The following is a 12,977-nucleotide window of genomic DNA, read 5'->3' as shown; positions in this document are numbered from 1 at the left end:
TGGAAAAACTAACTTTTACCCATAACCTATCTGATAAACCTTGAAGGTACATCCTGAGCCAATTCTGTACTTTTACAAATTCAAACAACTTTCACCTCTTCCTCAGCAACGCTACACAAGACACAGACGATGAAAACCATTTCCACAGCTGCAAAATCTCTCTACTATCAACTATTTCATCTCTTTTTTAGTTGTCTCGTTTGCCATGGGCACACTTGCCAATAAATTATTTTAACCTTTATATCTTTGACTTTAATCATCAATAAGCAAAATTACAAAAAGTTGATATTTGGAAAATATACATTAAGATGAATCTAGCAAGATCACACTATATTTTTCCTTAAGTACAAATCACAAAAGATAGTCAAAGGTACACAAGAGAATAGTGTCAAAAGTTAAAACGGGTCATCTGAAAAAACAGAAGAAGTATGACTCAACTTAAGCAAGTAACAAAATTTCGTGAAAAAAAAACTCGAAGAAATCGCATGATTCATTTGAATTTACGATCTGTGAATCAAACTAGAAAATGTGAAGTCAATGTGAAATACAATATTTATCATTGAGCTCTGTTGTCCCTCTTTCAACAAGAGTTTCTAGACCTCAAATACCATTATTCTCCCAACTACTGATTCACTCAACCTTTCAGAAAGCAGAAGACAAGATGTGCCAAGTTTCCCTATTGATAGACTTTGTAATTGCCTGCTTTAACTTTCTTTAGTCTTTTACTACTTCCTCCGTTTCATTTTACTCGCTACACTTCTCAATTCATGGACTCCTAAGCAATTTTTTGGAGAAGAGAGAGGTAGAGAGTAAAAAGAAAAAGGACCCATGTGAGAGGAGAGAGATAGAGAGAGTTTATTGCCAAAAAAGGAAGTGTAGCAAGTAATGTGAAACTTCCACAATAAAAAGTGTAGCGAGTCTTTTGAAACGGAGGAAATATTATTTTTGGTTAAAGCTAGAATTGTTCAAGTCAATGCAAATTCGAATAAGTGGATATGTTAAGAACCTCGCCGCCTATTTCACTCGTGAAACAACAATTAGTTAAAGACTTAAAAACTAGTATGAAATAGCAATTTGGACAAAAGTTAGTTGATACTACCTCCATCAACATGATAATTATTTATGGACTGGATGACGTTCAACTGTCCAATTAACAAAGATGGAAAATCACTTGTGAGTTGCCATTTCCTGTATCGAAACGACAATCAACTTAATTATGCATAGTTAATCAAGTCATTTTCACAAGTTCTTTTTTTAAACTGATTTTGTTTTGTAGCACAGTTTTATATTATCAGTAGGAAGTTTCCCTGAAATGATCTGAATCTCTGAATTAATAAAGCTACTCAACCACAATAAACTGAACTTCTATTTATCGTCCCAAAATTACTTGAAAAAGACTTTCTTCAAGCTTACATTCTCCTACACAATACAATTCCTTTAATCTTTATCTTCCAGGCTTCCTTACCAAGCATAATTTCCTTTTGTTAGCCGCACACACAGACAAAAAAAAAAAAAAAAAACTAAAGGAGAGAAAAGAGAAAGAAAAGGAAAGATCAGTTTGACATGGCTGAACCTTTAAGCACGGGGATAGTCCAAGCTGTTGTGCAGAGACCGATTTCCAAAGCATATGAAGAAATTATGTCTGCATTAGTGGACTTCAAGTCCAACATGGAATCACTCCAGAATACAAGGAGCACCCTTGAAGCTGTGCTCTTAGATGCAGATTCAGTGGTGGAGCCAAGCCATGCCCAAAAGGATGCAATTGAGAAGCTAAGCTGTCAAGTTGACAGGTTGGTGGACTTATTGGATGCAAGAGAAGACAGAGCGATGCGCAAACAAGTCATGGGTGGAAGTTGGTTCATCAAAGAGGCACGCTTGTTCTTTTCGCCTTCCAACCAGCTTGTTGCTCGATTTATGGATGCTCGGAAAGTCAAGGATATTAGGAATAAGTTGGATTCTTCCTCAAGAGATCATGCCCAGTTTGGTAGCATAATCAGCATGCCTTCGGCAAGCCAGCCACAGGCGTGGGGTATTCAAACAGTTACTTCTCACATCATCACTGATATGGTCGTTGGGAGAGAAGAAGATAAGGAAAACGTAATAAGCAAAATTATTCCTGACAATTATGTGGCTTCGGAGACCCTCTCTGTTGCCTCCATCGTTGGAATTGGCGGAGTGGGGAAAACTACGTTGGCTCGTTATGTATATAATGATGAGAGAGTAAAACATAGTTTTGATGTTCAATTCTGGGTTGATGTTACTCGAGATTTTGATGTCAAGGAGGTGCTGGAGAAGATAGCAAGATATGCTATCAGCGATCAAGAGCCTCTCATGAGTGAGATGAATCAACCCTATCAATACCATGATGGCTTCATTCCAGCAATCATTGGGAAAAAATTTCTACTTGTTCTGGATAATATGTGGGATCAACAAGGTTTGAGGCTGAAGTGGATGGAATTGCAAACACAGCTAGATCGATTTGGTGCCTCTGGGAGCAAGGTTCTCATAACCACACGTAACGCAAAAGTGGCCGGGATAATGGACTCCAAGCATCCTTACATGCTCAGGGATTTAACAGAAGGCAACTCTTGGCTTCTCTTTAAACAGGTTGCTTTTACGTGGTGGCAAGAGCCAGGCATGGAGACCATCGGGAAAGAGATTGCAAAATTGTGTCCGAATGTACCCCTTGTCATAAGAAGTGTCGCAGGCCTTTTAGCGGGAAAACGCACAATTCGAGAATGGCAGGCCTTTAGAGATGATCAGCTTGCAAATTTTGCTTCTTATGGGCGTGATGTTAACGAGACACTGAAGCTCAGTTTTGACCAACTAGATGCAAGGTCAAAACTATGTGTTACTTATTGTTCCTTATTTCCCAAGGGGTTCTATTATGTAAAAGATACCATAATAAATCTATGGATTTCAATGGGATATGTTGAGCCACAATATAGAAACCAAAGCTTAGAAGAAGCAGGCGAAGATATTCTAACGAACTTGCTAAACTCTGGCTTTCTCCAAATACAGTTATCGAATACATTGGGCTTCATACATGCCGTAGTTATGCATGATGTGATGCACGATCTAGTTCTCTCGCTAGCTGGGGTTAAGTATAAGATGGCAGATTCAAGTACAACTTATTTTGACAAAAAGGTTCAACATGTCTCTATTGGTAAGGTGGTGGCAGACTCATCTTGGGAAGTGCCTTCCTCACTATTCAAAATCGAGCGTTTATACTCATTCATTGTGGTCATGGGTAGAGCTCATAAGATTGAGATAAGGAACCGGTCAGTGTGTGATGATCTATTGGGGAGGTATCAATTTTTGAGGGTGTTGATCTTACGGAGGGTATTGATAAAGAAATGTCCAAGTTCCTTAGGTAAGTTAATCACCCTACGGTATCTTAATCTATCACGAACTGCTATAGTGAAACTTCCAGATTCAGTCAGGGGACTGGTGAACTTACAATCACTTGACTTGTCTTATTGTGAGTTCCTTCAAGAAATTCCCAAAGACATGAGCAAGTTGGTGAAGCTAAGACACCTTGTGTTAGAAGCAAGTTCTAAATTGATTCATATGCCTACAGGTTTGGGTAAATTGACAGATCTTAGAACATTAGACACATTCATTGTGAGCGAGCGAAGTTCACAGAGTGAATCCAAGGCTAATGGTATAGGTAGATTAGCAGACCTAAAAGAGCTCAACAATATAAAGGGGACGTTAGAAATCAAGGTGCGCAAAGAGTCAAGGGATATAGTGGCAGAAGCTAAGGCAGCAAACTTGAAGATGAAGGCGAAGCTCACACACTTTTTGATTGATTTTGAGTATAGCTCTAAAGAGGATGAGATGGTGCTTGAAGGCCTGCAGCCGCATGCTAATCTTAAGGTTCTAAGAGTAGACGGTTATGGAGGAGAGAGGTTACCACGTTGGATGATGGACGACCAACTACATTGTCGGCTTCCAAATTTGGTTAGAATCAGTATAAGTAATTGCAAAAGTTGCAGACATCTTTGCTCCTTGGGATGGCTCCCTCATCTACAAGATATGTATCTTGATGGCATGGACAATGTGGAGTACATAGAGAACAACAGTAGTAGCAGTGGTGCCAATAACAGTGAGAACAATGTTGGAGACGAGTTATTCCCCAACCTCAAAAGACTGAGTATTCATGGCATGCCAAAATTGAAGGGATGGAGAATGTCGTCATATGATAACCAAGATTTGAAACAGCTCTCCCAGATTCAAGATCAGCACCAGCTCGTTCAGTGGAAACCTGCATGTCCCAAATTGGAGGAACTGGCAGTGGGCGATGCAGAATCAGCAATCACAATCGCAAAGAGCCTGTTAACGGGTTGTTTATCTCTTCAAAATCTTTCTCTTCACAAAAACTTAACAATTCTACTTCCTCAGCAACGACAAACACTTGTCCTCTTAAATAACACCTTTCCAACCCTGCGCAAGTTGCTTCTTAATGGGATTGACGAGCTAGAGATTCTTCCTGTTGAGTTTCAAGATTACTCTTCCCTCAAAAGCTTAAATATACGTTTTTGTAAGCAATTCCGAGAAATACCCGAATGGATCGACAAACTCATGTCCCTCGAAAATATTGGTGTACGTTGTTGCCCCAAATTGGAATCACTGCCGCATCAGATAAGCAATCTTTCAAAACTGCGGACACTGCAGGTTTATGAAAGCTCTAGCTTACTCGAAGAAAGGTGCCAAAAGCCAAGTGGGGAATGCTGGCCCTATATTCAACATATTCCTCATGTATACATAACTACTGCTGTTGGTTGGGAACCATGTATGGGTGTTGTGTTGTAGTCAAACGATGTTCATCAGTCTGCAGTATTGGTCCCTAAGGTAGGGTGGTTTCTTCACGAAGCTACGCGATTTTCTGCTCAACTTTTGTAGATATATATAACCTTTTTTCCACTTATTACTTATTATGAGCTTTATAGTTTAGTTGATTCCCAATATGCTAGTTGACTGTATGCCTGTATTTCGGAAAGATAGAAATTCTTTCTACTTGTAGGCTATGTTTAGGAACATAAGATGAAATAAAGCTGAAACTGATAAGGTAGCTGAAAATTTCAGCACCTTAAATTGAGATGCTATATTTGATAGCAACTCAATTTCAGTCAATTTTTAAATTGAGATGCTATATTTGGTAGCTGAAAATTTCAGTCACCTTAAAAACAATTGCCTTTTACTCCCTCCGTTTACAAATATAAGACCTCGTTTCCATATTCGTCCGTTTACAAATATAAGACCTCTTTTCTTATTTAGTAACTTTATCTAATATTTTATTATTTCGCTCTCTTACTTTAAACCCCACTTACATTACTTTATCATTTTCTCTCTCATGGGCCCCACTACTCTCTCTCACATACTTTCATTTTAATGGTCCCCACATTACTTTTACCACAATAAATAATCACAAAGTCTTATAAAAGACCGTCTCACGTTAACACTAACGTGAGACGAGTCCTTTTTTACCTCCCGGGGAGAGAGAACGAGGGCAGCAAATGCAAGGGAACGAAGCAGCTGCTTCGCTTGAACACCGACAACACAAAAGACCCACGCTGGCGACAAGGAGGAGCACAGGCAACACGGTGGCAGCAGCACCACAGAAGCAAAGGAGAGAGAAAATAGGACTAAAAACAACCAACAACAGCACCAATGGTAGCAGCAGCACCAGAGCACGATAATGTCGCTGGCAGAGGCGACAACAAAAAGGACGGCAGTAGAGGAAGGAGGAGAAGGATAGTGAGTGAGAGAGAGAAATAGGTTGGGGTTTTGGGTTTCATTTATTTTGTTGAAATGAGACAAACTTTTGATAACAAAACACTAATGTGGCACTTTTAGATGAAGCCACGAGAGAGAATAAAGATGATGGGTTACATATTCTCAAAGGTGCTGATTTTGTCATTTTTAAGTTATAGTTATAATTTTTCAATTAGTTAAGGAATTTTAATAATTAGTTACATATTTTTGGCTCTTAGTTATGGTTTTTTATTCATAATTAGCTTTTGCTTAATAGTTATGAAATTCGAATATATAGTTATGATTTTTAGGTTATTAGTTATTAAGTGTGATTAATAATTATGGTTTTATGGTTGATAGTTGTGATTCTGGCTATTAGTTGTTTATTTTCTGATAAATAGTTATGATATTTGGGTATTTAGTTATTATTGTTTTTACATTAGTTATGACTTTTTGTTTTTTAGTTCCGATTTTATGGCTAATAGTTTTAGTCTATAAAATAACTGAAAGAGTATAATTATAGCATATAAATAATTATTTATTAATTTCATGAGTTACAATTTTTGGTTATAATTAATTTCATGTAGAATCAATTTCATGTAGAATCAATTTTTGTTTATAATTAATTTCATGTAGAATCAATTTTTGGTTAGGATAATTAATACTCCATCCGTCCCAATTTATTTGCTACATTTTGCCATTTAGGTGTGTCCCAATTTATTTGCTACATTTGCAAATATTTCCATGTATAGTACATAGGTCCAACACTTTATTTACAAATTTGCCATCACCCCCTCCTTGGTTTTTGTAAATATTTTCATATATAGTACATAGGTCCCACAATTTACCTATTTGCTTTTTTGTTAATTCTTGTTATGGCAATAGTCCCCACTCCTTCCATGGTCTTTGTGATAAAGCAAATGTAGCAAATAAATTGGGACGGAGGGAGTAGATCCAAGCGCTTAACTAATTCTGCTGTTGGTTTGATGCACTAGCGCTGATGTCAATGTCATGCTGACATCAGCGGTCTCACGTTAACACTAACGTGATACCGTCTCACCAAAAACGGACTTATAAATAATTTTTTCCACTCACATTATTATATTATACTCCTAAAACTCCGCGAATAGGAAAAGAGGTATTGTATTTGTAAACGGAGGGAGTAATTAACTTTTTTTTAAATTTTTGAAAAATCTACCAAAAAAATGTGAAAATTTTCAGTTGCACAGCACTACCCTTTTACGTTCTCTGTCTAGAATCTCCAATAGGGTACCACAAACCTACGTAATTAAACAATGTGTAACCCTAAATTGAGCAATATCATTTCATTGATCCAAATCCTCTAATTTTTTTTAAAAAAATTTGATAATCCCTAATTTCAATTTTTAAACAAAAATCATAATTCCTATATTTAATCGACAAATTAACTACAAAGTAAAACGGGAGTAGAGTTATTTGTTATTATTTTTAAGAAATGATTATAAAATGAAGAATATTAATTGATTTTTATATTCCAACCAGAGATTTTAGTCGGAAAACAAAAATAGTTAACACTACTTAAACTTTATGTATTTCTGCGGCAGTTTTAATAAAAAAAAATTAAAATTTGGCAAATTTTTTTTTTTAAAAAAGCTCAAAATATTACTTAACTTTTTGTATTTTTTTTGTGGTAGTTTTTTTTTAAAATAATTAAAATTTGGCAAATTTTCAAACAAAAACTGATGAACATCAGATGAAGGTAGGCTTTGTTACTCCCCTCACACTCAACGTTCTCCACTGAATTGCACTCAGCGTTCTCCATTGAATCGCACTCAACGTTCTCCATTGAGATGCATTCTCATACTTGTTTCCCCCAATGGAGCAGCTTCTGAGGTAATTTATTGTTTCTTCTTGTAATCATCTTATCAATTTTACAATCTAGGGTTTATCTTTTTATCTAATTTAATTAAATTATTAGTGTAGTAAGTTTAGGGTTTGAAAATCTGAACAATTGGTTCTAAATACTAAGATTATGAAAGATCAGACTCGTTTATGATATTTTGGAAGCATAAGGGTGAACCTACATATTATGGCCCTAATTAGGTCCAAGTTTTTTGAATGTTTTATTTTTGGTCCAGACCAAAAAAAAATATTTGGCCCGCATTTTTCTAAATTTTGATTTTTAATCCAAATCGCGAATAATTTTTCTTTTTTGGCTTTTACATAATATTTATGGTATTAACATCACTAGGTTTCAAACCCATCCATTGCAATTTGGCACATGAAGATAGCTTGTGCATGAAAGAGATATTCTCAGCTCCATATTTCATCCCATGAAGAATGCGAAATCCTCCAATATCACAATCCACTAAAGCAAAACGGGTAAATAAGGATGAGCATTTGTGATTTGATGTACAAATTCACGAGTGATTAAATCAGGTTGCCCCTTAAGAGCTATCAGAATCACTTTGAATCTAACATGAAACATCATAATACATAGGTCTGAGAAGGTTGCGAAATTCTCCAATAATATAATAGAAGTGGTCTCCTTATCGATCATAATATCAGATAGTCCGGCTAAGGAAGTGGGAAATGCTACTCATTCACCCAACACTGCACCAAATTTAGATTCAACCAACCCTGAAAATCTTTATCACCCGCCACAAAGGTCATAGGGCCTGCAAAATAACCAACTCCCTCTACAACAATACCTAAAGACTCGCTCAAACATCCACAAGTCGCGCAAAGATGATTTATATCTCGTGAAAATGCATCTTCAATATTCTTAACATTATAATACCCCCATCACACTATGATAAAGTGAATGAAGATATACTTTGATACCATTCTTCAAGTACCTTAGTAATTTACCCACAATTGCTTTAATTCGAAAAAAAGATTATCTTTACATGAAATAACAGTGTAATTTTCTTTTAGCTCATGGTGTTGAGCAATGTGATTGAATCTACAATTGCTCTCACGTGACAGTGTCAGTGTAAGGGTAAAACAATTGTCCGTAACAGCACAGTCATAAATGTGTTGCAATCTATCTATCACCAGATATTTTTCAATATGAGTGCATTTTACCACACTATTATCTTCCACAATCAAATTACGAAACTCATCATCCAACACATCATCACCCAGATCATCAGTTTCAATCCACAAACTACTATTGAAATAACAAGAGCTATATTTATCTCTAAGTTCAGACAAAACTTGTAATAATCTAATATCAGAAAGTGAAAGTCGATTATGCATACCTACGCTTGCCTACTCGAATTTGCTAATTCCTAAATGAAAATAAAATAAAGATGCAATATAGGAGGAGAAAGTGATTAATTATTGTAACAATGAAATAAACTTTATTGAATTCTCTGTTATTTTTTTTATGTTTTTTTATTGTGACTATTCAAACTTACATTTGCTATTTATATAGAGACTAACATACAAAAAAAACTAATGGCTACAGTTATGTTGTTTTCCATCCATTAGCTTTTGATGGATCGAAAAAACTTTGCTAAACATAAGCTGCTATCAATAAGAAACATTTCCTGATTCCAAGTTTGTTGTTTTTCCAACACTCCTCAAATTTGAATCAAATTGATCCTTTGCTAGCATAGTTTGAGATTCCAAGCATAGTTTTAAACTTTTCAAATAATTCAGCTTTCAAAGGCTTTATCATAATATCTGCAACTTGTTCTTCGGACTTGCAATACTGAATTGTGATTTCCTCGTGTTTCACCAGTTCTCTTATATAATGAAATCGGATATCTATATGCTTGCTTCTTCCGTGAAACACAGGATTTTTTGCAAGTGCAATCGCTGACTTATTATCATACATTATAGTGGTTGATGACGGTTGATGATAGTTAAGATCTTCTAACATTCTACGTAACCATATTGCTTGACATGCTGCTGATGTTGCCGCAATATACTCAGCTTCCGCCGTTGATAAAGATACAACTGGTTGTTTTTTAGATGACCATGAAATAATTTCATTTCCTAAGTAGAAAACATACCCAGATGTACTTTTATGTGTCTCAAGGTCACCTCCCCAATCACTATCGATATATCCTACCAAATCATATCCTTGAACAGGGATCTTTGTCTTATTCCCAAAATTGGCTTCTCCTTGAACCGATTCATCCAAGAGGCTGAATAACTCATTTTTACCAATCATATGGTTACTACAAGCTGTGTCAAGATACCAAATATTGCTAGCTTCGGTATCCGGTCCTTGCTTGCATGCTAAGACTAATGTTTCCTCTGCTTGAGCAACATTAGCTTGCTCTTCTTGTTGATGACTCTGTAGCTTAGTTCGACATTCTGATGCATAATGTCCGGATCGTTTACATCTGTGGCATTGTATTTTGGACGTATCTCTAAATGTCTTTCCTCGACCTCCTGAAGAACTACCTCCTAAAGAAACAATTTCAAAGAGGATTTGCGCAATAGCTGTAAGTGGTTAGTGTGGAGCTGTTAGCTGTTAATCATAGGCGTGTTCGACAACAATAGGTGTGGTGGTAGTTTTAGTTGTGAGAGTAGCTGTTAGCTATGCTGGTAGCTGTTAGTGTTTGGTGTGGAGCTTTTAGCTGTTAACTGTCCAAGTAGCTCTATAAGATATTGATGTTCAGTAAAACAAGCTGTCAAAGTAGTTTACAAATAACTAGTTGAAAACTCAAACAAAACTTTAATATATAATTTTCCTTTTTTTGTCACACCACTAAAGCTATTTGTAGCTTTTTGACAAACGTTACTAAAAGCTACTTACACTACTACCTTTTCAAACACTATTATTTTTTCAAGGAAAATGATAAATACAACCTTAAGGGTTGCATTTAAGAACCTAAAAGAAGAAATTTTAAGATATTCAATTATTAATTACATCAATTGACGCGTGATTGTGACATAAATTTACAACTTAATACCATTTTAAGAAATATATTTAATGCTTATATACAGCCCTAAGAGTTGTATGTATCATTACCTTTTTTCAAATTAGTGTTTTGACCAAGTTAAAATACTAAAAAAGTAGCTTATGCTGAACACGCCCTATATTCCTTTTGTTCTCTATTAATTACAACAACTGGCTTTTCATGCTTGTTTATGTAATACTTTGAACCTTAATATTTTTAATTTTTCTAGTAAGTAATAATAATAAAAAGTTCATATTGAAGATATATGTTGATAGATCTAAGTCAACCCAATGTATATTTTTTTATTATAAATCATCGATGATAATTAAAACAAAATATACAATAGTGCAAAAGTCAAATTGCTACACCTAATAAAGGACTGATTGAATACATAACCCGACTTGTAAAAGAGGAACTTTCAAGAGCAGGGAGAGTGTAAATTAAGCCTCTCATGTCACAGGTTATCTATTAGGAGTTATAGTCTGATGTTCAAAAAATGAACTTTCCTTATCTTTTCCTTCCAACTTCCTCAGCTACCGTTACCTGGATTTATATATCTATCTTTTAAAAAAGTCTTATCTGGTAAGAATCATATTGAATATTCTTTTGTTGAAGAACTAACTTTTACACAACCTATATGATAAACCTTGAAGGTACACTCACACTCACAGAGTCACAGACAATTCTGTAATTTTACAAACTCAAACAACTTTCACCTTTGTCTCAGCAACGCTACACATGAACATGAAGCAGAATGTATACCATTTCTACTGCTGCAAAATCTCTATACTTACTATCAACTATGACTCAATTAAGCAAGTAACAAAATTTCGTGCAAAAACTCGAAAAAAATTGAATGATTCATTTGAATTTAGGACTTGTGAATCAAACTAGAAAATGTGAAGTCAATTTGAAATACAATAGAAGTATTAATCGATGAGATCTCTTGTTCGTTATTTCAACAAAACTTTCCAGACCTCAAATACCATTATTCTCCCAAATATCGATCCACTCAACCTTTCAAAAACCTACCCCTCCCTCTTTGACGCAGTCGGAAACTATGGAGATTAGCAAGCACTAATCTCGAATTAAGAACAAGCAGATTCACAAGCGATGAATCTGTAAAAACTCCGAAATCCACCAGAAAGAGTATAAACTCTGTGATATTATTAAAAGTCAAAAAACTGCCTCCAAACATTGACCTAATAATGTTTAAATACGTTAAGCAAAACCCTAAAACGAAATTAAGGAAATAATTAAATTCGGAAATAATTAAAAAGCTGATTTCGGGCCTTAAACGGACCCGGATGGCCTAAAACGCCTATACGTCACAGCGTAGCGGTGCGTTTGACTCGTTGGGCCGTTCCACTTCCGAAAAGGTATTACAATAGTCAATCGGACTCCGTCGGCCCATTTTCCGCAATACAGTTCAGGCCTTTTTCCGCAAATCCTTTTCGAACTTCTCCGCTAGTCTGCCTACGTCACTCTTGTTGCTTGATTGAGTACATCTCGAATTGTATTAACTTTGTATTTGGATCTACTTAATGAATGGCATGCGTTTGTTCACCAAAATAAAAAACTTTCAGAAACAAGAAGAGGACAAGAGGTGCCAAGTTTCCTATTGATAGACTTTGTAATTGCATGTCTTTAACATTCTTTAGTCTTTTACTCCCTCAGTTTCTTTTTAATCTACACACTTTCCTTTTAGTCCGTTTTTTTTAAATCTGTACACTGTTGCTTTTTCTATTTTTGGTAACATATCACATCTACTTTCTCCTCCTTTTCCACCTATATCATTCACTTTTAAATATTTTAACTCACTCTTTTGTTTCTCTCGCTCACTTTTCAGTTTTGCTCTCCACCTTTCTAGTATCTCTCTCATATTTTTGTATTTCTTCATTGGTGAGACGGACGGAGTATTAATTTTGGTTAAAGCTAGAAATGTTCAAGTCAATGCAAAATCGAATAAGTGAATAGAAGTATGTAGGGAAGCTCACCGCCTGTTTCACTCGTGAAATAACAATTAATTGAAGACTAAAAAACTACTATGAAACACCAATTTGGTCAAAAATTAATACTACCTCCATCAACATGATGCTTGGTTATGGACTGGAACTGGATGGCGTGCAAGTAACAAAGATGGAAAAACATTTCTAACTTGCCATTTCCTGTATCGAAACGACAATTAACTTAATTATGCAGTTGTTTTTCATCAAGTCATTTTCACAAGTTCTTTTTTTTTTTAACTGATTTTGTTTTGTAGCACAGTTTTATATTATCAGTAGGAAGTTTCCCTGAAATGATCTGAATGTCTGAATTAAT

General features: G+C 35.5%; 1 protein-coding gene across 1 annotated transcript in view; it reads left to right on the top strand.

Annotated features, from left to right (window-relative positions):
* The window catches only part of LOC104888188 (uncharacterized), a 44,369-nt gene that overhangs the window by 329 nt on the left and 31,063 nt on the right, over positions 1–12,977 (top strand). The window contains exon 2 of the mRNA XM_057393227.1: positions 47–4,811. Within this exon, the coding sequence (XP_057249210.1) occupies positions 1,564–4,811 (3,248 nt within the window). The 5' untranslated portion in view covers positions 47–1,563. The remainder of the gene's footprint in view (positions 1–46; positions 4,812–12,977) is intronic.

The sequence above is a fragment of the Beta vulgaris genome, chromosome 3, assembly GCF_026745355.1.
Source record: "Beta vulgaris subsp. vulgaris cultivar EL10 chromosome 3, EL10.2, whole genome shotgun sequence".
In the NCBI taxonomy this organism is placed as follows: Eukaryota; Viridiplantae; Streptophyta; class Magnoliopsida; order Caryophyllales; family Amaranthaceae; genus Beta; species Beta vulgaris.
This window is presented reverse-complemented; position numbering and strand designations above follow the sequence as displayed.